Genomic DNA, 24,751 nt, shown 5'->3' with positions numbered 1-24,751 from the left:
TTACCTGCTTCGAGAACACCCAGGGAGACTTGGGCCAATGTCCCAACTCTTCAGAAAGCTGTCCTTTCCCTGATATTGTCCACTGCCTGTCTCCCTGGAGGACCTCTGGCTGGAGGAGGCTGGATTCTAGGACCTTCCCATCTCACAGCCTCCTGGACTCCAGGTTTCTCAGGAACATAGGCTTCACGGCTTAGTCCAATCACCCATGCCCACAGGTGCCCATACCTTTCATCAGGCCAGAGAACATTGTGGATGGAGACCAGTCACTCATCCTGGGACTCCTCTGGGTCATCATTCTGCGTTTCCAGATTTCTCACATCTCCTTGGACAGGGTATGTCTCTTTCTCCAGTACCTCATGGCCTAACCCAGCCCTGCCTTCACTTCAGGCCCCTCAGGACAGAGCGGTTCCACCCTTGGTGTTCATTAAATGAACATTCACTCTCCATCCGGGACAAAGAACCCAGGATGTTGCCATGTGCTGACTGACATAAGAAGTAGTCAGGACTTCATACTGACCTGGGACAAGTCACTCACTGGTGACAAGCAGTGGCTGGCCACCAACCGTTTCCGTTCCTGGTGTGTTGTTTGGCACTGAATCCCTGCCTTCACTATGCCATAATTCACCAGCAGAGGAGATTAGATATACAAAGGGACCCTCGCTCAGAGGTTTATGAAGTCCCCAGGATCTTGAAGACCACCGAGGCAGTATTTTCGATGTCTCCATCTTTCCCTAGCCCTTCTTTCCTCCTCCACCTGGGCCAGAAAATACAAGCAGAATGTCCTTATATCATCAAGTGTCTATTTAATGATTTCCAAAGTACCACCCCCAACTCCATGCCAATGGGTTGGACAAGCCAAGCTGGAGAGTGAGACCCTAATAAAAAAGTCACGAGTCTAAGACTTCCGGAGGCCTCTCAAACTCACCATGAATTGGCTCAGCGGGTAAAGGCACTTGCTGCTAAGCCCGACGACCTGAGTTCAGTTCCCAGTGCCCTCTGCAGCCACCTCAGGCCCTCTCCCTGATTCGCTGGGATCCTGGACAGTGTCCTGTTACACACTTCACCGGCCCCACCGGAGGAAATGGAATATATAAAGAGACTCCACCTCCGTGGTGTATGGAGGTGTAGACGTGCTAACAGTGGCCACAGAGGACAGAGAGCTGAGGTAAAAAGGCTTGTGCCTGGGGTGACAGGAGTGTAGTAGGCCCACCTTCTCTTCTGTGAGGCCTCAGTTCAGGTAGCTTCACGGCTGGCCCATCAGAAGGCTTGTTGGTTAGTGAAAGGAGCCGACACATAGTTACTCTTCAGGAATTAGCTTTATTAGGAAGGGCCTTGAAGTGGGGAAGTATGAAAAAGAAATATACTAAATATAGTACTAAACATAGTACATTACACTAAAAATACCATGGTAGGGCATTAAGGGGGGGGGGAGAGACTTTCTTTTAAAACCTGGAGGGGTAGACCATAGGCCTCCTCCTTAGACTTGATCTCATACCCTGAATCAGATTACACCTCCTGGCTGCTCGGTCTGGGACAGTTATGGAACAATCCAGGCTGTGTCTTGACAGCTCTCAGTATGATATGTGGCTCCTCTATGTTCCTGGCTGCATACACTAACGGAACTAAGTCACCTGCTGCCGATCTTCCCACCATCCCTAAAAGGTTTTATATATATATATATATAATGAATGTGTGTGTGTGTGTGTGTGTGTGTGTGTGTGTGTGTGTGTGTGTGTATTAAAACAAAACAGGGTTTTCCTTTGTCCTGGGGATCTGTCCGAGACCCCTTGGGAAGACTGCTTGGGCCTTTGGTCCAGAGATGAAGGCCGCTATCTGAAGAGGTTCCTTTGGCCTTCCCCATCATCCCTTCCATGGGGAGTCTCAGTGTGCCCCTGCCCCCCCCCCAATCTCTCCCTATCACTCGCATTTTCACTCTTAATAAAGCCCCTGTCCAGGCTTCAAAGCCTCTCCCTGGCTGCAGCCTGCAGGCGCTGATACCTTCCGCCCACCCAGCACATTGACCACACGGCCCTGTTCCGCCAGGAGGAGTTCGGGGCCAGTGCGGCGTGGCTGTCTGCTAAGGAAGCCCTGCTGGTGTGGTGCCAGCGCAAGACGGTCAGCTACCCCAATGTGAACATCACCGACTTCTCCCGCAGCTGGAGCGACGGCCTTGGCTTCAATGCCCTCCTCCACGCTCACAGGTGCATCCACACACCCTCTGCACCCCTGAGCCTGGAGAGAGAAGGACCAGTGGGCCATAAATGGAAAGTACCTGGGTTCGATCCCTGCTCTAGGCCTGCCCCTCCTCCTTCCCTTAGGGGCCAGAGCCAGGAGCTTTGCCTTTGACCCCTGCCTTCTCTACGTCCTGTGCTTTGTTTCTTCCCGGTCCTCTCTCTAGCTAATGTCTGCCCTTGGGGATGCTCTACCACATCCTGGGCCCTAGACCCTCTGCCACATTAACCCTCCCTCCCATCAAGCTTTCCTGTACTCCAGCCTGAGGCTCACAGAACCATCCGAGGAAAAACACTGTCATGATAAGCAGTGGATGGTTGATGTCAGCCCAAACATGCCGTTCTTCTGAGGAAGCTTCCTGCTCTCTGCCCAGGCCAGACCTGCTGGATTATGGCTCCCTGAGTCTGGATCACCCTCTGCACAACCTCTCCTCTGCCTTCCGAGTGGCTGAGCAGGAGCTAGGCATCGCTCAGCTGCTGGACCCTGAGGATGTGGCCGCCCCGCATCCAGATGAGCGCTCCATCATGACCTATGTGTCCCTGTATTACCACTACTTCTCCCGGCTGCACCAGGGCCAGACGGCCCAGAGGAGGCTGGCGAAGGTTGGTGAATGGGGGCGGGGGTCAGGGCTGTCTGACTGGCTGTCCCTGTGCCTTACTGGCTCCATGGCCCTGGCCAAATCACGTCTCTGTGCTCCATCTGTGACAGAGTAGTTACAACTCCTGACTGATGGAGGCTGTCCTGAGTGTCCAAGGGAGTGTTAATAAAGTACCTAGGCATCTGTGGTACCTGGCATACATGAGAAGCCAGGGGAGCAGTGGCCCTTTCTGGCCCTCTGCCTCCACTGCCCTCAAAAGCTGTTCAGCTTCTAATGGGATTAAAAGGCTTAGAGAACTAAATCTTCGAGGACAGGCGTAGCCGAGGCTCTGTCGAGCAGGCACTACGCTGAGTCCATGCTTTTGGGGGGCTCTCTCACACTATGGAGGCGATGGCAGAGTCTGAGACCCGGAAGGGCGGTCCTCAGGGTTAGTGTCCTAATGTTGGTGTGGGGTCAAGAACTGGGAGCTGATTTAGGGGGTGGGGGCACAGGGAAAATGGGACAAGAAGGCTGAGTGGGGGAAACGGCCTGTAGGGTCTCAACCTGCACATGAGGCTGAAGGGGCAAAATCAGATGGAGGAGGGCAAGATGTGGTCTCAGACCAGTTGTCGAGAGAGTATTGCAGACTCCTGGGTCTGAGTGTACAATGTGCCTGACACTCTGCGGGCTGCGAGGGGGGATATTTTTGTGCATCCTCAGCCGAGAGAAGGAGCGCCAGCCTACCTGGATGGCTCTGCCTGGCTCATAGCGCCCAGCAGTGGGGTTTTCGATCTGAAGCCCGCCCCAGGTGCAGCTGACCAGTGCTCTGCCCCTCACCAGATCCTGCTGCAGCTTCAGGAGACAGAGACACTACAGTCTCAATACGAGCAGCTGGCGGCTGACCTGCTCTACTGGATTGAAGAGAAGCAGATGCAGCTGGAGGCGCGGGACTTCCCAGACTCACTGCCTGCCATGCGCCAGCTCCTGGCAGCCTTTGCCTCCTTCCATACCCAGGAAAAGCCACCTCGGCTGCAGCAGCGAGGAGCCATCGAGGCTCTGCTCCTCCAGCTGCAGACAACACTCCGAGCCCAAAACCGAAGGCCGTTCCTACCTCGAGAGGGCCTGGGCCCAGCAGACCTGGCTCGGCGCTGGGCGGAACTAGAGAGGGCAGAGGCCTCCAGGAGCCAGGCCGTGCAGCACAGGCTGCTACAGCTAGAGCGACTGGACAGTCTGGCCCGCCGCTTCCGGTGCAAGGCAGCCCTCCGGGAAAGCTTTTTAAATGAGTCAGAGCAGATGCTAGACCAGGCCAGAGACTCCCTCACCAAGCCAACCACAGGGGAGGCAGCCACTCAGAGGCTGAGCATGTTAGAGGCTCGCATCCTGCCCCAGGAAGGGCGCTTCCAAGCCTTGGGCGAGATTGCAGACATCCTGCAACAGGAACAGTATCACAGCTGGGCAGATGTGGCCCACAGGTGAGTGCCCAGCAAGTGAAGCCATCCTCACAGCAAGCCCAAGCCTCCCCACCACCTACAGAAGAGTGGGGTGGTCTGTGGCTTCTGGGTTCCTGCTAAAGAGGTAATCCCAGGGATGCACAGATTCATGCCAGGTACCACTTACACTCTGCTCTTTCTGGCTAGCCTCTCAGTAGTCAGCACGCTCGCCAGACAGGCGTTTATTTAGTGTCTACTGTATCCCTACACACCATTATCAAACATTTAGCAGTGCCACGGGCAAGCAAAAAATCCCTCCTGCCGCTTACAGCATCCTCACGGAAAGCAAGAAAGAAAATAAATCAATTAAGTATGAGAGCACAGTTATAGGGCTGGACTGGGCGGTGGTGGCGCACGCCTTTAATCCTGGCACTCGGAAGGCAGAGCCAGGAGGATCTCCGTGAGTTGCAAGGCCAGCCACTTCTCTACAGAGCAGGTTCTAGGCCAGCCAGGGGGCTACCTACTGAGACCCTGTCTCAAAAACAAACAAAAAATTAGGGTCTGGAGTCTACCTCAGTGGTAGCATATGTGTAGCATGCACAAGGCCCTTGGTTCAGTCCTCAGAAAATAAATAACTAATGAAGGAAGGAAGGAAGGGAGGGAGGAGGGGAGGGAGGGAGGGAGAAAGGAAGGAAGGAAGGAAGGAAGGAAGGAAGGAAGGAAGGAAGGAAGGAAGGGAGGGAGGAAGGGAGGGAGAAAGCAAGCAACCACGGGACTATGAGAGGCCAAGGCAGGAGGATGTGAGTTGACTTTTGATTAAAGACCGGAGAGAAGTGAGCACGCTGGTTGTGTATATATGGGGGGCAGGCTGTCCTGAGCAGAGGGAATGGCAAGAACAGCACCCGAAGGCAGTTACACACCTTTCAAGATTGAAAAGTGGGGGTGGGCTAAGTGACCAGTCACAGGAGATGAGGGAGAGGAAGGGAGGTTAAGCTGGGCCTTAACTAGTAAAGCAAAAGCATTTTGGTTGATTTTTTTTCTTTTCCTGAGACCTGAGCAGAGAAGCACCACACTCTAAGTGTTGGCCTGTGACCCCCTGGCCTGCAGTCTGTGCTAGGGCAGGTTGAAGGGGTAAGGGTTGAAGCAAAGAGCCCATTATGAAGCTGGTGTAGAGTCCTGGGTGGAAGGCAGCGGGCTGATGAAAAGTGATGGCATTCTGAAGACGGCTTTCTAGTTTGCTCTTGAGGCCGGGTCTCACAGAGGCAGAACTCACAATGCTGGCCTCATAAAACTGTGGCAATTGGACTTCTCCTCCTGTGTCCCGGGATTACAAGTGTGATAGCCCAGATCGACGGATGTATTGGAAGACAGTGCCAAACAGGATTTGCAGACAGAGCCAGGGTTAAGACACAGAGCTGTCATAGTTTCAGTCTGTGTGCCCGGAAAGACAGTTTTCATCCATAGAGATGGGGGCTAGACGTGAGGGAGGTGAGGGTCTGCACATCTGGACCTCCTGGGCTCCCTCTGGCTGTGAACACTCTCCCAACCATCTGTGACAAGCTGTTCACACCCATACCCTACCCTGGCTTCCCAGGTGCCACTGTTCCAGGCCAGCCAAGCTCCCTTGTCCCAGCCTGCTGGAGCTCACCCTTTCCTCCTGTTATCTAGGCAGAAGGAGATTGCCCGGCGCTGGCAGACGATCCTGCAGTGTCTACAGGAGCACAGGAAACAGATCGTGGGCTCACGGGCTGTGCTGAGCCTACTGGAGGAGGTGGAGGCTGCCACTGACCAGCTGGGGGAGCTGCAGGTGGGCAGATCAGCCAAACTCTGGGAGTCTCCCCCACCCCACCCCACCCCGCACTGGTGCTGCTCACAGGTTGGGTACCTAGATGTGCACTGACCCCTCATCTCTGGCCAGGTGCTGGCCAGCTCCACAGCCTGTGGGCAACAGCCAGCAGAAGTAGTGTTACTGCTGCAGAGGCATGACCTGCTGGAGGCCCAGGTCTCAGCCCACAGGACCCAAGTGAACCGTCTTGCCCACCAGACGGCACAGCTGGACCCCTCCCAGGGCACCAGTGTGCAGATACTTCAGACTAAAGCCCAGGCACTGGCCGAGCTTCACCAGAGCCTCGTGTCTCTTGTCAGAGCCCGGTAAGAGGCCGCCCCAACTCCTCACCCGTCTGTAGAACTTTCCTTGAAACTTTAATATCTCCTGCCCAAGCAGAAATCCTGGTCTGGCAACCTCCTCTAGACTGCTCCTGAGCCCCCAAGCATCGGTCTTAACTTGTTAAGCCATTCTGGGGGAAATCCTGCCTAAGGGGCGTGTCTGATGCAGGTGGGCAGACCCCCTCCCCGTATTCTGCTCTTCCCCAAACCCTTCCATGGCCCTTCTGACCCTCAGACGCGGCCGACTGGAGCAGACTCTGCAGCTAGCACAGTTCCTGCACAGTTGTGAGGAGGAGGAGGCCTGGTTGAGGGAGCACAGACAGATAATGGAGAAGGCAGCCCTGGGCCGGGACCTCACTCAGATCTCTACCGCTCTGCAGAAACACAAGGTGTCCGCTCTGTGACATCCCGACCTCCTTGCTTGTCAGGCTTGGAACTCCGGGCGTCACCCTCTCTCTCCCTTCACAACCCACACCCCTAACCCTGCTAGGTTCTGGAAGCCGAACTCCATCGCCACCAGTCTGTGTGTGCAGATCTCATGCAGAGGGCACGCAACCTCAGTGTCAGAGGGCCCCCGACACAGCCAGATCCTCTGGAAAGGGCAGAAGCTGTGCAGGGAACTTGGCAGTTGCTCTGGACTGAAGCCACAAGGAGGCGCGCCCGGCTACAAAGTGCACTGTTGGTTGGACAGGTAGAACGTGTGGGGCGGGGCGGGGCGGGGTGCATGGGGCGGGGCGGGGTGCATGGGGCGGGGCGGGGCGCGCGGGCACCTGCTCTCTCTCAACCCTTCCCCACCTCCCCACAGTACTTTTCTGACTCAGCCGAGGCAGCTTCTTGGCTTCTCCTACGGCAGAAGCAACTGGAAAGCGCATCCTGCGGGAAGGACCAGGCCGAGGCCGAGGCCCTGCTGCAGCGCCACCTGCTCCTGGAGCGAGACGTGCGCGCCTTCGGGGCGGAGCTGCGCGAGCTAGAGGATCAGGCGCGGGCTGCTGCAGCCCTGGTCTCACTCAAGGTGCGTTCCTGAACCTGGAAAGGACTCAGACTCATGACTCCTACACTAAATGTGAGGCCCACGCTCCTCCCTCAGTGAGGGTCTTTGTGGTCCTGCCCAGAACTGGTCGTGCTCTCCACCCCCCACTCGACCCCACCCCTGCTCCCATCTCCAGTCTCCGGTGATTTGGAATTCTGTCTGTGTACACCAGTCAAAGGCATCAAGGATAGCTGGGCTTGGCTCAGTCTGCCCAGCACAGTTCAAGAAAGTTCTCCCCCAAAAGCCTTATTCTCACGACCCTTCACCCTGAAGTCCCTTCTGGTTCTCTGATTTGACAACCCTAAAGATACCCCACATCCCTCCCCCTTTCTCTGCCCAGCCCTGCCCCATGCACTCTTTAAGCTGCATTTAGGGCTTCCAGATTGCTTCACCTAACCTGGCCATAAAACTGGTAGATGGATGCAGGAAAGACCTTGGCCCAGCCTGCACAGAGTGCCTCACACTCCCAGACCTCACTGACCCGTGTCTCCCTATTCCTTTGTGTTTACTCCCAGATCGCATGATTAATAATTTTAAAGACAGATCTCTGTGCTAGCAAGTTTCTAGACCACCACCACTCTTTACAAATGTTAATCAAGGTGAGGTGGGGCAGGCGACTCCCTGAGGACCCGGTGATCCCTGGCAAGGAGGCTGTTTCCAAACATGCACACCCTCCCCACCCCTGCACCTGGGAAGCTTCACTCCTGGTACTTACATTACCCCAACACAATGCTTTTGGTACAGGGGATAGCGGTTCCTCCCTGCTCTGTGAATCCTGCCTTTCCAGTGTGTTACTTATTAAATGATGGGAGCTATCTCATCCCTTTTGTGTGTTCTCTGTCCCCATCTGATGCAGGCAGAGACAGAGATCCCAGGCCCAGCGTTCTGGCTTTGCTTTTCTCACCATGGCAGGAGAGGTTTAGAGTCTGCCCTTCTGCGTGGTGGGGAGCCACTTGGTCGCCTAAGCAGAGCCTTTGCCCCTCTCTACAGGAGGACCCCCCAGAAGACTGGAGGAAGCTTGACAGGGACGCAGTTGGAGAACCTCGGGGTGGGACCCGAGTCTTAGCAGCAACAGGCAGCCAGTATTCACACCAGCAGACGCCCCTCTCCTCCCGAGGTAGAAGGTCCTTTGTACCTTTGTGTGAGCCTGAAGTCTGTCAGTAATGAGGGCAAGCATCTTCCCTGTGGCTGTGTCTGGGGCATCCCAAAACCAAATGGAAGGAGTTCAGGGGAGGCCATTTGGAGCTCTGCAGAGAGAAGTAACTGGAGCTATCCAGAAACACGCTTTGTTGCCAGAGCAGCACGTTCCTGCTTCCAGACAGCCACAGGAAGGCGGCTCTCACACCAGCAAAGCTTAGATGAGATGGTCACGTCTGCTCTGTGGAGCTTGAAATTCTCTGGGTCCTCCTCTGATTTTTATTTTATTTTATTTATTTATTTATTTATTTTGGTTTCTTCCTTTTTCTGTACCTATTCTTTTACAGTATCCATAACCCATTTCTGAGTAGTCTGCTTGCTGCTGCTGCTGCCGCTATCCACACTTGCCCAGGAACAAAGAACAGAGAGATAGAGATGGGACGCTCATCCACTCACAGGGAGGGGTGCTAGCCCGTGCTTCCTCTCTGCCTAGCTGCTGGCCACCACAGTGCTTTGCAAATGCTCCTTCTTGGGCACACTCCAGTGGGCCTTGTCTTGCCCTCTTTAAACACCCAGACCATCTGGCCTTTCTTCCCCCTGGACACCTATGGTACTTCTTTCACACGACAACATACCTTGCCTCCCTAAGTATATCCCTGGATAGTGTCCTACCTGTTCTGGGTCTGCGAGCTTTGCAGTCCTGAGAGACTCGTGAGCCCCAATGGGAAGGTCCAGTCTCAGTCCTTTTAGCCTCTACAAGCTCTTCACACAGGACCGGGCACAGGGAAGCAGTGGGTACCGAACCACCTCGGGCTACCTTGTAGTGAGCCTGAGTAGGGAAGAGGAGGGACCCAAGCAGCCCTTGAATCCTGTCCTCTCATAACAGTGTGTGTCTCTTGGCTTCCAGAAGGGGCCCTGAATACTTGGGAGCCTAAAGACTTGGGGAACAGCCAGAGCAGGGCACCCGTCATCTGCAGCATAGAACAGAACCCCCAGGTATGACCACAGGCCCCATCTTGGTGGAGATCTGCTACTTGGTAGGAGCTGGGTGTGGACACACTGCTTTCCTTCTGCACAGGTGGAGTCTGCCCTGAGCCTTCTGGGGGAAGGCCCAAGGATGACTCTCCAGAATGAATATGACTTTGATGTAGACTCGAGCACCATACTCCAGGCACAGGCTCACTTGAGCCAGAACTATGAGAACCTACAGGCTCTGGCAAAGGTAATGTTCTTTGTTCAAGAAACGTCCATAGCTAAGCATGTGGCATATGTCTTTATTCACAGTTGCTTCCAAGGTAGGAAGATTGCATAAGTCCAGGTGTCCATGGCCAGCCTGGGAAACACAACAAGATGAAAAACTCAAAAAAGTGAAATCATGCTTACCTGGCAGACTTGAGGTCCTAGGGTTGAGTCCCTCTACCAAAAGAGAGAGGAAGGGATGGGAGGTTAATCATGCCTCTACCATAAGCTAGAGCAGTGTTCTCAACCTGTGGGTCATGACCCCTTTGGGGTCAAATGACCCTTTTATAGGGGTCACATATCAGATATCCTGCCTATAAGACATTTACATTATGACTCATAACAGTAGCAAAATTACAGTTATGAAGTAGCAATGAAAATAATTTTATAGTTGGGGTCTCCACAACATGAGGAACTGTAGTAAAGGGCTGCAGCATTAGGGAGGCTGAGAACCAGTAAGGCAGAGCCTGTCCATGATCCAGGAACAAAGCAGTGGCTGACCTGTTCCCTGCTCTAAAGGAGCTTACATTATGCCCAAGATGTCAACAAACCTTTAAATGGATGTGGTATGGTTGTGGAGCAAAGCCTTGCTCCTCCTGGTGGCTTGGGATAGGCAGGGGACCCCCAGGACCTCTCTGAGTGCCCTCCCTCCTGAGGGGATGCTGACCTTTCATCCTGACCCTGGGCTACCTCTTCAGCTTCACAGGGCCCGACTGGAGGAGACAGTAGCCCTGTTTAGCTTCTACAGCTCCTGTAGGGAGCTCCAGTCCTGGCTGGAGGAGCAGACAGCCCTGTTCCAAACATTGCAGCCCCAGGGTGACAACTTAGAGGTCACACAGCTCAAATGTGAGGTAAGCCGCTGAGCTAATGGAGACCGGAGTTTCCACCAGCCTGGCACTGCTTCTGCCTCCCTATTACTCAGTGTTTTGCCCCATTCTCCACATTTGGTCCTGTCTGGGGAGGGTCCCAAGGCAGCAGGCCCGACTCTGAGAGCTCGGGACTCAGATGCTTCCCGTCTCAAGGCGAGTGGGATGAGTGTCTTAGAGCTAAGCATCCCAAGGCCCTTTGTGGTCCAAAGGGAGGATGGAGTACGCAGAGCCTGCCTCCCAGGGGTCTGGGTCCTCTTTCTCCTCAGAACTTTCTCATGACCTTGGCCATTGGAAAAGGCCACTGGGCTGAGGTCATCCGCACTGCTGAACAGCTGAAACAGAGATGTCCAGGGCATGCCTCGAAAATCCAGCAACAGGAGGAAGACCTGAACCAGAGGTGACAGTGAGGATGGGGGTGCAGGTAGGGCAGGGCCCTTGCTTGGTGCCTCCGACCCTACCAGGTGGAGAGGCTGGATGGTGTCAGAGACAGTGAGGAGCGGGCAGAGGACCACCAGCCTAGAAGCCTCTGTCCTGCTGGGCGCTGCCTAAGGCCTCAGCTGGGTAGGTGTCCTTGGATGGATGGGAGGTGTCCTTGTGATGGATGCATCCCTGTATCCTCTGCTCAGGTGGCAGCAGCTGGAGGCTCTGAAGGAAGAGAAAGGTCTGCAGCTGACGCACAGCGCGGAGGTGCGCCATCTTCTACAGGAGGCTGAACCCACACGAGCCCAGCTGCTAAATGTGATGGGCAGGCTGGAGGCTCTGGGGCCAGGAGGCTCTGAAGACAGCCATCGTACCCTGCAACAGATTCAGCAGAAGGTCCTGGGACTGGAGAAGAGGATCTCCTACCTCCAAAGAGCATCCATAGAGTACGGCCAGCTTTAGGATGGCGATGGTGGCCGGGGAGGCAGTGAGGGCAGCGGGAAGCCCTCGTAACGTGAGGAAGGGGCAGGAACTGGGATGGGGAGAAGACGGCCAAGACGGGCTGTTGGAAGAGGGTTGGCATAGGCCAGAGACTGCGCTCATGACCAGAACAACGGGTCATTCTTCAGTGGCAAGCCTCAAGGGAGAGGGCGAGGAGGTGAGAACATACAGACGAAAGAGCTGGGGTTGGGAGGTCCTGCACAAACTGCCTCTGCCAAGCAAATTTATTAAGAAGTGCAACATCGCCGGGCGGTGGTGGTGGTGGTGGTGGTGGTGGTGTACACCTTTAATCCCAGCACTCGGGAGGCAGAGGCAGGCGGATCCCTGAGTTCGAGGCCAGCCTGGTCTACAAAGGGAGTTCCAGGAAAGGCGCAAAGCTACACAGAGAAACCCTGTCTCAAAAAACAAAAAACAAACAAACAAACAAACAAAAAGCAACATCTTGTATACTGTTTTCAGGCAGAGAATGGCCAGGGTTTGTGGAAAACTAAATCAGACCATGGTGACAAGAGAACCCAGGATACCCAACCCAACTGCTTTAGGACTGATAACCATGGTGTTTCAGAGGGGAATGCCAGGTTCTCAGGAACTTAACTCCTTCAAGACCCAGCCCCCCCCCCCTAGACTGGACCTTGCAAGGTCTACCCCTAGGCAAGGACACAGAATTAGCATTCTCCTTGTCCTTCCTTCAGGACCCGAGAAAGCCTTGGATTGGGTGTGGCTCCCAACTCTCAGAGAAAGGGAGAGAGCCCCCGGTCATGCTGCTTCCAGCTAGGGGTGGGGTGGACGTTCAGAATTGTCGCCCCTTTCCCAGGAGACACAGGCCCGGGATACTGACTGTAGTGGTTAACCTCCTGCAGGGTGATGGAGTCAGGCCCCCTGGAGGGCCAGCTGCTTCAGGAGCGGGTGCTGATGCTGCAGGGTCTGCTAACACAAGTACAAGAGCGAGTGGCCCGGCAGGTCCAGGTCCAGACTGAGGCTCGGGGCCAGCGAGGCATCCTCCAAGAGAGCCAGACGTTGCTCCTGTGGGCGGAGGCCATCCGGGCTCAACTGTGCAGCCAAGGGGAGCTGGAGGATGTGGCCTCAGCCCGGGAGCTGCTGAGGAAGCATGGAGGTCTACAGGAGGAGACCTGCCTGTGGCAAGAGAGGTCAGGACAGGCCTGGGGGGGCGGGGCGGGGGCGAGTTCATAAAAGGAAGGTCGAAAGCAATGTGATCTCCAGAGTCACGAGCTGGGCTGGTATCTAGCATGGCATTGCAGGCAGGTTTTCAGGAGATACCCTGGCCTACCTCAGGCAGCCTGCATACTTTGGGAAGGGCCCCCAGACACTCTCCTTCAGGTGTGACGATGGTGCCCCCCCCCCATCTAGCTTCCCATTCTGAGCAGTGCATACCCTGCTGGTCTCGACAGTCAAAGGGCCCAGTACCCACCAATGGGACTAAGATTTCTACTTCCTCACTTCCTTCAGAAGTGATGTGCAGCCGTATGAGCAAACGGAGCCACCATGTACAATCTTCAGGCTGTCCCCTGCTCTAGGGAGCCTGACAGGTATCAAGTGGGCCCTGAGAGACGGACACCTGCCTTCCCCTTGTCACACACACACACACACACACACACACACACACACACACACACACACACACACACACTTTCGGGTTGCAGCGCAGAGGAAACGCTGGCTTTTCCTGCCTCCCACACCCCAGCCACCTGTCTCCAAAATGCGGGGGCAGCATCCAGCCCAAAGGGGCACCTGTTCCGCTGGGTCAAAGGTTCCAGAGGCCCTGCCAGCAGGCATGTGTGGACTGAGAGATTTTTGTCGAGTTGTATCGCCCCAGCATGCCACTAGCCATCTACAAAGAGGACAGTGTGATGTGGGTCCTGGGCAATCCACCGGGCCCCTGCATTCCATCTTATTCACAGGCCAGGACACAGCTGTCCAGTGAAAAAGTGAACCAATAGGACTGACCGGCCCGTCCCCCTCACTGCAGAGCTCTGTGATGAAGGGCCGGAGGAGCTGGTGAGGAGCGTCAGCTGTGTTCTGGGGCTATGTCTCTTGTTTTACACAGGCTGCAGCAGCTGGAGGCTTGGGGCCAGCTGGTGGCAGCCTCAGACCCCCCACAGTCCCAAGAGGTGGCCAGTGCCCTAAGGCTCCTAGGCCGGCAGGGCCAGCAGCTGAAGGCTATGTGGGAGCAGAGGCAGCAGAAGCTTCGGGACAGGCTGGAGCTGCAGAGGTTTGGCCAGGAAGTGGATAGTTTCATCGACACCTGTGCCGGCCATGAGGCCTTCCTGCACCAGGACAATCTGGGGGTAAGGAGCTGGGGAAGTAGAACTGTCATCCTGCTGCCCCTGGAGGGAGCTGGCCTCCTTGGGTCTAGAAGCTAGGGTGGGCAGGAAGGCCCGGAGGATGAGCTGACCTCAGGTCTCTGCACCAGGAGGACCTAAGGGAGGCCCAGAGCCTGCTGCAGCAGCACCAAGGTTTTGGGTGGCTCCGGAGCACCCTGGGATCTCGGGCTGAGGCCCTGCGGGCGTGTGGTGAAAAGCTGCTTCTGAGCCAGCACCCGGCTGAGCACAAGTGAGCCATCTGCCTGCTGCAGTCTCTCTGCACCTGGACAGACTGCTGCCCCACGGCTGGGTGGGGCGGGGTTCCCTTGGGCTGGGGGGCTGGGGGCTCAGGCAGGGAAGAGCCTTCTCCTCCCCCTCTTCTCCAGGATCAGAGAGCTGCTGCACAGTGTCCAGACACAGTGGACCAGGGTCCAGGAGAGGAGTGAGCAGAGAAGGGAGCAGCTGCTGGCCTCCCTCCAATTGCAAGTGAGTCCCTAGGCTGCAGGAGACCAGCCCACAGCTGCACTGAGGCAGGAGGATCCTGTCTACTGGGCACTTTCCCAACCCTTGGGTGTTTCCAAGAGGACTCTGGAGCTGTGCTCACCATGCTTCTCAAAGGACCCTTGACTACCTGCCCCTCTCACCCTACTACATACCCGCCCTCACTTCTGACTCGCCAGGGTTTGCCTGGGTGAAGGGAAGTAGCTACAGACCAGCTTTGATGCTCGTTCAGGCCCTAGGGCCAGGCCAGGCCTCCAGAAAACCTCAAACCATTTAGATCAAGAACCACATGAGATCTGGTGTCATCTGTGGGGTGGGACCTGATAGGCATTTCTCTTTCTGGGCACAGTGTCCTTGCCCCATTTGGGGATAAGCAAAATCCAAGCTCTACCTCCCCTGTACCCAAGAATTGGCTCAGGGTCCTGTTTTTCCCCACGGTGCCCTGCTCTCCAGAGGTAGGTGTACCATCCCTCCCCCTGGACCCTGAGACCCACCATCTCCTGGTTCTCTGGCAGGAATGGAAGCAGGCTGTGGCGGAGTTAATGCTGTGGATGCAGGGGAAGTGGCCCACGGTGGCCGGTGAACCCTCCCAAGCATGCAGCAACATTCTGAAGAAACCCAAGTGGCACGAAATGACCAAGCGTGAGCTATTAGCTACCCGCGGGTACATGCAGGACCTACAGCAGGTGAGGATGCTTGGAAGAAGTGCAGAGCCCTCTTGTCTTCAGATTCCCAGCACACTGCTCTGCCTACTTCTATAGAGCACAGTCACTGGAAGAAGGGACCCCTCTGCCTCCTTCACTTAGCTGGGTGTCCCCCTAGATAGGCACCCAAATCAGCTCGGAAGGCTGCCACCATTCCAGGGAGCTGGAAGAAGACAGTTGTAGCCAGCAACCTGCCTTTTGCCCCTGGGTGCAGCATGCTGTGGTTGGTGGTGGTCCTGGCAGCTCAGCAAAATAGCCCGGGCCTTTGTCTCCACTCCAGGCTGGGAGAGAGCTGTTGCATGGCCACCCATATGCACAGGAGGACATACAGGACAGACTCCAGGGCCTGAGTCACAAGTGGGAAGAGTTGGACCACAGGATGGCAGAGCAAGGGGACAGGCTGCTGCAGACCAGACGGCAGGGCCAGCTCCTGGAGCTACTGCAGGTCCCTGGGGAATAGGGGGATGGGGGGCGAGGACACAGAGGGAAGACCAGGCTTGCCTGGAAACAGGCAGAACAGAAAGAGCTGGAAGAGTGGTCCCACCCCCCCTATGAAGTCCTGTACCAAGCTCTGGCCCAGAGTAAAGCATGGCTTTGCCCAGCAGCAGGCCACCACCAGAGTAACTTCCGTGTGTCTAGCATGTGATTATCACAACTTCCTCCAGAGAGGAAGGTGCACAAGGAGATGGTTTGCACACTATGAGCTGGGAAGACATGATGGGTCCCTGGTGAATCTGGGCCTAGGAGCTCTGTAGACTTCGAGCCCCGGCAGGGTTGCCTGCTGAGCTGCAGTGGAAAGGTGAATGCAGCCTCTTGCCACCCTCCCCAGGATGTCAGGGAGACGTTGGAGCAGCTGGAGGGAGCCCTGCAGAGAGCAGAATCGGGACAGGACCTGTACTCCAGCCTGAGGCTGCAGAAACAGCACTGTCAACTAGAGGACAAGAGCCAGGCCCTGGCCAGCAAGATGGCTGCCCTCATCCCTGAGACCCACAATGCGTTCACTTCCCTGGCCATCCTGGAGGAGAGCCAGAAGTGTCACCAGAGGTGGCCATTCCATCTTCATCTCGAGGGCCATGCTTCCCCCTCCACACACGCCTTGGGAACCTGAGTGGTACCTAAAGGACCTGAGCGCATCCAAACCCTTCTGAGTAGAGTCATTCTGGGGTGGGGCGGCCTCACAGGTTTCCCTCTGTTCCCTGACATTGTTCTTCATGGGTCCCTGGTGGAGATGAGGAAAGGACCATGACCTTGTCTTTATCCTTTCCCCCGGCCTCTTCATCTTTTCTCCTTCTACCAGGTTCAAGGCCCTGCAGAGCATGCTGGCCGCCCGGCGCATGCAACTGCAGGCCTCAGTTGAGCTGCACCAATTCAACCGCCTTAGCAACCTGGAACTCGCATGGGTGGCTGAGCACATGCCCAGCACCGGCCCCACCTACCCTGCCCATTGCTACCGCGATGTCCAGCGCCTTCAACGTAAGCACAAGGTAGTGTCACCTGTTCCAGGGCCCCAGTATCTCATCCCCAGAACTTAGAACCCCCTGCCACTACTCAGGGTATCCTGGCCTCCGAAATCCTTCTCCCTGGGTGTCCTGATTCCCAGATCCACTCTGCTCCAGTTGTCCTTAGCCTGGTGAGCCTAGAGACACATCGGCGGTTCTAATCTGGGCGTGTGTGACTGAGGGAATCCCGCTGTTCTGTGGCAGGTGCTCCAGGCTGAGGTGAAAGCTCACGTGGAACACCTGCATGGAGTACTAAGTTCTGGCCAGAGCCTAGCAGCCTCTGGGCACCCCCACGCTCAGCGCATTGTGGAGCAGTGCCGGAAGTTAGAAGGCCACTGGGCAGAGCTGGAGCAGGCATGTGATGCACGTGCCCATTGCCTGCAGCAGGCCGTCACTATCCAGCAGGTAGGAGACAAAGAAGGTGGGATCTGCAGAGCAGTGGAAGCTGGACCAGCTGTGGGAGGGAGAAATTGTGGGACCTTCATGGTGGGAGCTCTATGCCAAGTTAGCTGGTTCCAATAAGGGTCCAGAAGCCTCTCTGCCAGCTGCTGGCGACCAGGACGGGTGATGAAGGGTCCCAGCTAAGATCGCTATGGTGAGTCAACATCATTCTTTGCAGTACTTTCTGACTGTGTCAGAAATAGAGACCTGGGTGGAGGAAAAGTGGCCTCTGGCAAGCAGTCAGGAATATGGCGGTGACGAGACAGCTACCTTTGGACTCGCTAGGAAACACCAGGTACTGTGTCCTGATCACCCCCATGTGAGTGAGCAGACCACAAGGAAGCCTGCCACACTCCAAAGGGCGCATCCTGCTTCCTGAGACACAGAGCCCTGCTGTGTCCTTCCTGAACACATGGCTAACCCCGTCCGCCGCCCACCCGAGTCCTTATCACCCTCCTCCCCTGAGCACACGCTCTGCCAGGACAGCCCCAGCCTTGTGACTCAGGAGTGTGTTGGCCTTCCTGAACTTGCCTCTCATGCAGACTTGGGGTGCCTCTGTCTCCTCATCTCCTTCCCAGGACCTTCCTGCTCCTCAGAGTCACCCGCTTCAGCCTGCCCCCTGTCCTTCATATGTGTCCTGCTATAGGGCTCTGAACATCAACCTTTTGTTAACCCACTCGCCACCCTTAAATCCATCTCCTCCCACAAGCATCCCTGGTAGGAAGGAGGGAGGCCAGAGTGGATTCCTAGAACCATCAAGCTTCAAAGCCTCGGCCCCTCTGTATCCCTGCTTCTTGTCATGGAAATGTCCTCCTGTCCGGATACTCTCCTGCATGTTCCAGTGGTCACTCTTTCGTGGTGTCTCGTGGCTGAGGATTTTCAGCGAGCTATTCCTAAGGGTATACCTGCAGGCTTGGCCTCATGTAGCCTCCCTGTGCCAAGCATGCAGAGAGGCTTGCTCAGTTCTGTGTATTTTTACATTTTGATATTGGGGTCCAGTATGATGCCTCCTGGACCCCCTTTTCCTTGGCCCAATCTCCCCACCATTACTCTTTCTGGCTAAGTAGTGAGTCTTCTGAGGGTGGAGACCATATCTTCATTTTGTAAAACAGTAAGTGTGCCGTCAGTATTGGGTAAGTGGGTAATGTGTGGTGGGTGAAGCTGAGTGGGTGGAGCATGGATTGGTATGTAGATGGATGAGTATATTGGTAAGTCAGTGAGTTGAGAGGTAAACAGACGAGTGTGTGAGTTGTTGAATGAATGCCTGGGGGGGGATGAATGTATAGGTTGTATAGGGGTAGATGTATAGAGAGATGAAGAACCACCCAGTCCGGATTCTTACATTGGCAGATGCTGCAGCAGGAATTAGCTCTTTATTGGAGCTCTGTGGAGGATCTTGAGCAGAGATTCCAGACCCTCACTGGATTTGAGGCCTCTGAGCAGCTGGGTATGGTACGGGAGCGATTGCAGGCATTACAGACGCTGGCGGATGCACGGTGAGGGAGACTATGGACCCTCTCATCAGTGGGCACAGGGGCCCTAACCACAGCTGACTGTCCTCTGCCATGGCCCTGTGATGGCAGGGACCCAGGCCTTTAGGATGCCCCAGGAAAAGGCTGTTTTTTTGTGTTGCTCGCCTCTTTATAAGCTCCTCAGTAAAGGCTCCCATGGCAGGAACTCGGGCCCTCAATTCCCAGCTCTCCATCTCTTGCCAACCCCCTCTGTCCCCTACCCTGGCCTTCCTACGTCCTCTTCCCAAGTCAAAGGCTTGGGCAAAGATCACGAACAACCCCATTCTTCAGCACCCTCTCCCTCGGGTCCCCAGGGAGACGAGCAGACAGACAGCTCACATCTGGGGAACCCCTGGCTGTCACCATAGGGGCCGGGAGCTGGACGGGACCCTGAGGCTACATGAATTCACGAGAGAAGCCGAGGACCTGCAGAGGTGGCTGGCTAGCTGGAAGCAGGTGGTCAGAGGAGGGGACCACTTTGGGGAAGACCATGAGCGTGTGCTGGTGAGGGGCTAGGAGCAGGGAAGACACACGAGGCAGGGGCTGGATGGCAGGGGCTCGTCCTGCTGGGCTGGGTAGAGAAGGCACAGTGGAATCATGGAGTATGCCTTCGGGGTGGAGCGTGCCGGGACTGCGGCCACACAACCCCACACTGTCACCGAGTGCCTGGACTGGGGCCACCCTGTCATCTGCTCCCCTCTCTCCTCAGCAACTCTGCACTAAGTTTACCGAGTTTCAGAACCAAATTGAAACCGGTGCCCTGCGAGTAGAGACCTGCCAACAGCTGGCAGAGCGCCTCCTGGAGGGTGGGCACAGTGCCGCACCCAAGGCCCGCCAGCGGCAGCAGGAGCTACGGTAAGTGTGGCGGCCCAGGCAAGGGTCTAGGTTTGGAGGAGGGTCTAGAGAGGTAACAGAGGGTGTATGCTCTGCGGGTCACTGGGCCCTGCTTGCTCAGCCAGAGGGCCAGGTCCCTGCAATGTTAAAGCCTCCACTGTGGTCTATGGTGGAAGACGAGGCTGGGGTTACCAACCAGATTCTCCCAGCCCCCCAGGGGCACTTTTCCCGATTACTGCCTCCTTAGACGTGGAGGAGGAACTGTGGAAGGAACCTACCTCAGCCAGAGAGGAGGCCTTCCGTGAGCTCCGAGCTCCAAATTCCCATGCTCACAGGCCTTCCATTCGTTATTCTAGGTGTCCACCACCTGCCGGTATGGGTCCTTTTCTAGCCTGTGAGATTAAGGCGAGGTCAGATCTTCTCCTGACCCTCAGCATAAAGTCTAGCCTGGAAGAAGCCTTTGAGCACAGGGAGAGCATGGAAAGGGGGAAATGGAGGAAAGAGAGGGACTCTCTGCCCAAGGATCTGTAATGTCTTGTCTTATTTAGGGTTTCTGTTGCTGTGAAGAGACACCATGGCCATGGCAACTCTTATAAAGGAAAGCATTTAATTGGGGCTGGCTTACAGTTTCAGAGGTTTAGTCTGTTATTATCATGGTGGGACATGGCAGCGTGCAGGCAGACATGGTGCTGGAGAAGGAGCTGAGAGTTCTACATCTTGATCCCCGCCCCCTCCCCCCCCCCCCCCCCCCCCCGCAGAAGGAAGTGAACTGTCCCACACTGGGGCATATAAAAAGAGACCTCAAAGCCCGCCCCCACAGTGACACACTTCCTCCAACAAAGCCACACCTGCTCCAGCAAGGCAAAACCTTCTAATAGTGCCACTCCCTATGGGCCAAACATTCAAACACATGAGTCTATGGGGGCCATTCCTATTCAGATCTCCACAAATGGGGTTGATCGACATTCTGAAAACAGACACAAAAGATGGGAGCAGAGTTAGGACAGAGAGAGCTGTGACCGGCTGAGCCTGGCAGGACAGCGCACAGGGCTACACTTCCCGTGAAACGAGAGAGGCTCAGGGGAAGGGAGCCAGGTTTGGAGGAGGGGGGAGCCAGAAGCAGGAGGCTCGAAAGACACCCCTCCCCCATCAGGAGCTTTGGGCAATCCCTGGGTTCCACCCAGAGAGGAGAGAGCTGATCAGGCAGACCAGACAGGGATGCAGGCTGACCCATGGCTGCCCTTCTGTGTGGTAGGGCTGCCTGGTCTGAACTGTGGCAGCTGACCCATGCCCAAAGCCGCCTGCTCCATGACACAGAAACTGCCCTCCGAGTCCACAGAGACCTCCTAGAAGTCCTTACTCAGATTCAGGTATGAACTCTAGAGGTGCATCTCCCAGGCTCAGTGCCCCACCCTCCCTTCCTACCCTCCCCTGACCCTTTTCTACCCTAGGAGAAAGCTACAAGCCTCCCTAATGACGTGGCCCAGGACCTGCGTGGGGTAGAGAACCAGCTGCAGAGACATGAGAGGCTGGAACGTGAGCTGGCAGGCCTGGAGCAGCAGGTGAGTCGGCTGCTAGCACAGTCCCTCGGGCCCCTGCAGGCCGTCCAGCCTGGCCTGTTTGTCCTTCCCGTTGGGCCTGCCCTGCATGGCAGAGCATGGCCCAGGAAGTTCCCAGGCTTGAGTACTCAGACAGGGAACGTACCTTGGGATGCTCAGGTCCTTCCACCTCTTGAAGAAACTGTTCTCCTCTCCTATCCCTTACCTGTTAGCTGCAGGAACTGTTGGAGGCTGGAAGCAGGGTACAGGAGCTGTGCCCAGGTCCTCAGGCCCTCGCCGCTGTCCAGCAGCAGCAGCAAGCTGTGACACGATCCTGGGAGGCCCTCCAGCTGCGTGTGGAGAAGCGCAGGGCCCAGTTGGAACGCGCACACCTCCTGGTCCGCTTCCACACAGCGGTGAGGGCTTTCTCCTCTCGGGAGGGGCTCAGGTGTGCACAGATGTGTACACGCACCGAGGCCCTCCGGTTCTAGAGGGAAGATGAGTGTGGCCAGAAAGGGCAAGATCAAGGGTCTGTAATCCTGGAAGGACTGGGTTGGGTGACGACAGAGAAACTGAGTCACAGAGGCCTGCGAGCCTCACCAGAGGCCCTGTCTCAGACAGCTTGATGTGTCCATGGGTTCGGGCAGGCTACAGCTGTGTGCCACCAGCCCCATCTCAATGGGGCCTCGTTCTCTCCCGGGGTCAGGTGAAGGACTACACCTCCTGGGTGGCCAGCATGCGTCAGGAGCTGCAGAGGGAGGAGGCCTCCTGGGAACCCAGCCATACCCTGCTCAGGCTCAGGGCCCACCAATGGCTGCGGGCAGAACTGGAAGCCAGAGAAGAGCTGCAGCGGCAGGCTACTAAGCTGGGCCAGCAGTCACTTCTGGCTGCGGGGACACCCGCTAAGGAGGTGGGCACTCTGCCCATGCTCCCTGCCCACCCTGTCACCCCTTGGGCTGCCCCCTGCCCACCCCACCGCCTCTTCTCCAAGGCTTCCCTGGGGATGCATTAGTGGCCCTCCCCGACCCCACCTCTCCACATCCTCACCTGCAGGTCCAGGATGCGCTTCAAGCCCTACAGGAGGAGCGTGACCAGGTGTTCGAGGCCTGGGCACTCAAGCAAGAGAGGCTGCAGAGCATGCTTCAAGAACAGCGCCTCCTCAGACAGTGCGACCAGCTGGCGAAGATCCTCACAGCCCAGGAGGCAGGTCTTACAGCCTCGACTCGAACCCTCATCCTCTTCCATACCTCTGTTCCTCCCTTTCTTCCCGAGTCTTTGGCTTTTTCTTGGACATGGAGCCTAGGGGCTGTGGGTGAGTCCTCCCCGGTGGCTAGTGTAGATCACCAGGGCACCATGGCCCCCACTAGCACCCCCAGGCCAGATCTAGCCCTGCTCTTGCCCAGCCTAGACACTGGACTGAGAGCCCTGAGTCGGATAGAGATGGCCGATCATCTCCACTGTGTCGGAGGTTGAAGTGTGGCTGGCCTCCCACCTGGGCTCCTGCTCCCCTCACCTCTCCCCTGCCCACATGCGTGCGGTGTTCCCCTCAGCTGCTGAGGCCCCAGGGGTACCGCCTCGGTAACAGTGCTGGCAGCCTTCAGTGCCTCTGACCTTCCCGCATACTGATCTAGGCCTTCCTGAAAGCCGGTGGCCTGGGTTGCTCAGTGGAGGAAGTGGAACAGTTGATTTGCAAGCATGTGGTCTTCCAGAAAGTGCTCGCTCTCCAGGACGAGAAGGTGATGGGCTCAGGGAGTCCTGAACACGATGGTGGGGGGGTCCTCAAGAGGGGTACGGTGGCTGGGTGTACGCCCAGAAACAGCGCTTGTTTTTATGTCTGTGGAAGCAGGGCTGGAAGTGTTCCTATGGATCAAGAATAAGCCCGGGCTGCTTCACACTGGGGGGGCCCCAGGGAGCATTCACTGAGTGCGAGGTCGCCGGGGCCACCAGCCAGTCCTTAGCCGTGCAGAGCTGAGGGAAAGTCAACGGCCAGGTGGCCAGCATAGAGCTGCTGACTGCCCGTGTTCCACAGGAGGCCACCCTGCGGGAGCAGTTGAAAACTACCCCGAGCCCCAAGGGGCAGAGCCTGGTTTACCGCGTGCTGGAGCATCGGGCTCAAGTGAAGGAGCTGGCAGGGAGCCGGGGGCAAGCCCTGCACACCTCCCTGAAGATGGCCAACTTCACCAGGGCGGCAGCTCAGGTCAGAGGCCCGTCCCCTGCCCGTTGCCCAAACTTTGGAGTGCATTTGTGCAGTTTGAGGTGACACTCAGACCACAACACTGTGTCTGATGATAAAAACAGGTTTGGAGAGTTAAGTGGCTTCCTGGGGGCCGTGGAGCCCAGAACATTGGATTTGGAGCCCCTGTGGGCTGAGACTCATCTGTTTGCCGAGCCCTGGCAGAGCCAAGGCAAAGAAGAGTTATAGGAAGGGGGACAGGTTCCTGGAACAGGGGGCTCATACCTCTGAAACAGACTCCCATCCAAGTTCCTTGCTCAGCCTGGCCTGGGGCATGGCTTCCTGCCTAGAACCCTGGTGCTTGTTTACTAGATACTGCTAGCTCTGCCCTGGACTATACTAGTGTGGAGCGGGAGTGGAAGGGGGTGGGGATGGGGCTTCAGGATGGAGCATCATAGGATTTGGCCCCGTCCCTACCAGGTTGAGGACTGGATCCAGGAGCGGGTCCAGCAACTGAGAGCTTGGAGCCCTCTTGGAAACCTAAATGATTGTCTGAAGCACCTGTGGAAACACCAGGCCTTCGAGGCTGAGGTCCAGGCCCATGAGCAGGTCATGACCTCTGTTGCCAAGGTAACCCCAGCCTCAGCTCAGCCTAAAGTGTTGATGGCCAAGGTCTCAGATAAGAAGAAAGGGGCTGAGCGCTCCCCTATTCCTGTCTCCCAGCAAGGTGAAGGGCTCCTCGGACAGAGCCACCCTGGGACTGGAGAGGTCTCCCAGAAGCTGAAGGCCCTGTGGGAGCTCTGGGAGAAGCTGAGGCAGGCAGTGACCCTGCAGGGCCAGGCCCTGGAGGGCCGACGCAGCTTCCTGGAGTTCCTGCAGAGAGTGGACCTAGCAGAGGCCTGGATCCAGGAGAAGGTGAAGGCTCCGAGAGCCGAGCAAGGCATTTGGAGGCTGGGGGCTGAGGCTGGGGACCAGGAGCCAAAGGATGGGGTGGGGAAGAGCCAGGCACGTAGTTCTCTGTCTCCGTGATGGTAAGGGCTTTAGTGGGAAGCCCCAAGCCTCCGCCTGCCCTGACGCTGCCCCAGCTACAGGCCAGAGTTGAGCGCTGCATCCCCACCCTTGGCCTCCACAGGAGAGGATGGTGAACAGCGGCGACATGGGCCTGAGCCTTGAACACTGTCTACAGCTCTGCAGAGAGGCCCACAGGTTACAGGTGAGAGGCTGTGCTCGGGAGGGTTGGCACAGGATCTCCCATTGGGAAATTTGTCCAGTGGACTCCAGAATCCAGAGAAAGGCTCAAGCTTGGCTTTGCACTACTTGGCCACACTTAGGCAAGCTCCCTCATCTGGTCAATCCTTAGTTTCTTCATCTCTGAAATGAGTAGCATGCCTTCCTCAGAGGTGAGGGAATGCATGTGTGTGGTGGTGGTCACATGATTCTATGCCTGTAATTTGATGCCTCTCCTGGGAATCTTGGTTTGAGTGTCATGGTAAGAAGCAGAGGTATGCATGGAGCTGCTGGGCAACTTCTGCATTTAGACCAAGTTGTGATCCTAACTTACCATTTCAAGATTACTAAAAAAGATACAGCCTGTGCCTGGGTGTGGTAGATAATCAATGCCTTCCTTC

The 24,751-nt window shown here is 56.4% G+C and overlaps 1 protein-coding gene across 1 annotated transcript in view; it reads left to right on the top strand.

The window, feature by feature from the left end:
- Positions 1–24,751, top strand: part of Sptbn5 (spectrin beta, non-erythrocytic 5) — a 48,083-nt gene that overhangs the window by 6,740 nt on the left and 16,592 nt on the right. Inside the window, exons 3-40 of the mRNA XM_076570423.1 lie at positions 216–332; positions 2,044–2,201; positions 2,606–2,834; positions 3,650–4,281; positions 5,908–6,046; positions 6,158–6,390; positions 6,641–6,794; positions 6,896–7,096; positions 7,211–7,417; positions 8,426–8,552; positions 9,480–9,568; positions 9,651–9,794; positions 10,510–10,662; positions 10,947–11,077; positions 11,307–11,546; positions 12,462–12,749; positions 13,667–13,907; positions 14,033–14,172; positions 14,309–14,408; positions 14,939–15,109; positions 15,408–15,572; positions 15,957–16,171; positions 16,425–16,611; positions 16,831–17,031; positions 17,246–17,362; positions 18,418–18,563; positions 18,947–19,082; positions 19,288–19,433; positions 20,668–20,782; positions 20,864–20,974; positions 21,184–21,366; positions 21,657–21,860; positions 22,004–22,153; positions 22,582–22,686; positions 22,980–23,147; positions 23,604–23,753; positions 23,847–24,038; positions 24,256–24,336. Of these exons, the coding sequence (XP_076426538.1) occupies positions 216–332; positions 2,044–2,201; positions 2,606–2,834; positions 3,650–4,281; positions 5,908–6,046; positions 6,158–6,390; positions 6,641–6,794; positions 6,896–7,096; positions 7,211–7,417; positions 8,426–8,552; positions 9,480–9,568; positions 9,651–9,794; positions 10,510–10,662; positions 10,947–11,077; positions 11,307–11,546; positions 12,462–12,749; positions 13,667–13,907; positions 14,033–14,172; positions 14,309–14,408; positions 14,939–15,109; positions 15,408–15,572; positions 15,957–16,171; positions 16,425–16,611; positions 16,831–17,031; positions 17,246–17,362; positions 18,418–18,563; positions 18,947–19,082; positions 19,288–19,433; positions 20,668–20,782; positions 20,864–20,974; positions 21,184–21,366; positions 21,657–21,860; positions 22,004–22,153; positions 22,582–22,686; positions 22,980–23,147; positions 23,604–23,753; positions 23,847–24,038; positions 24,256–24,336 (6,666 nt within the window). The remainder of the gene's footprint in view (positions 1–215; positions 333–2,043; positions 2,202–2,605; positions 2,835–3,649; positions 4,282–5,907; positions 6,047–6,157; positions 6,391–6,640; positions 6,795–6,895; positions 7,097–7,210; positions 7,418–8,425; positions 8,553–9,479; positions 9,569–9,650; positions 9,795–10,509; positions 10,663–10,946; positions 11,078–11,306; positions 11,547–12,461; positions 12,750–13,666; positions 13,908–14,032; positions 14,173–14,308; positions 14,409–14,938; positions 15,110–15,407; positions 15,573–15,956; positions 16,172–16,424; positions 16,612–16,830; positions 17,032–17,245; positions 17,363–18,417; positions 18,564–18,946; positions 19,083–19,287; positions 19,434–20,667; positions 20,783–20,863; positions 20,975–21,183; positions 21,367–21,656; positions 21,861–22,003; positions 22,154–22,581; positions 22,687–22,979; positions 23,148–23,603; positions 23,754–23,846; positions 24,039–24,255; positions 24,337–24,751) is intronic.

Source organism: Peromyscus maniculatus, chromosome 4 (genome assembly GCF_049852395.1).
Source record: "Peromyscus maniculatus bairdii isolate BWxNUB_F1_BW_parent chromosome 4, HU_Pman_BW_mat_3.1, whole genome shotgun sequence".
NCBI lineage: Eukaryota > Metazoa > Chordata > Mammalia > Rodentia > Cricetidae > Peromyscus > Peromyscus maniculatus.
The sequence above is the reverse complement of the archived record's forward strand: the minus strand, read 5'-3'. Positions and strand labels throughout refer to the sequence as shown.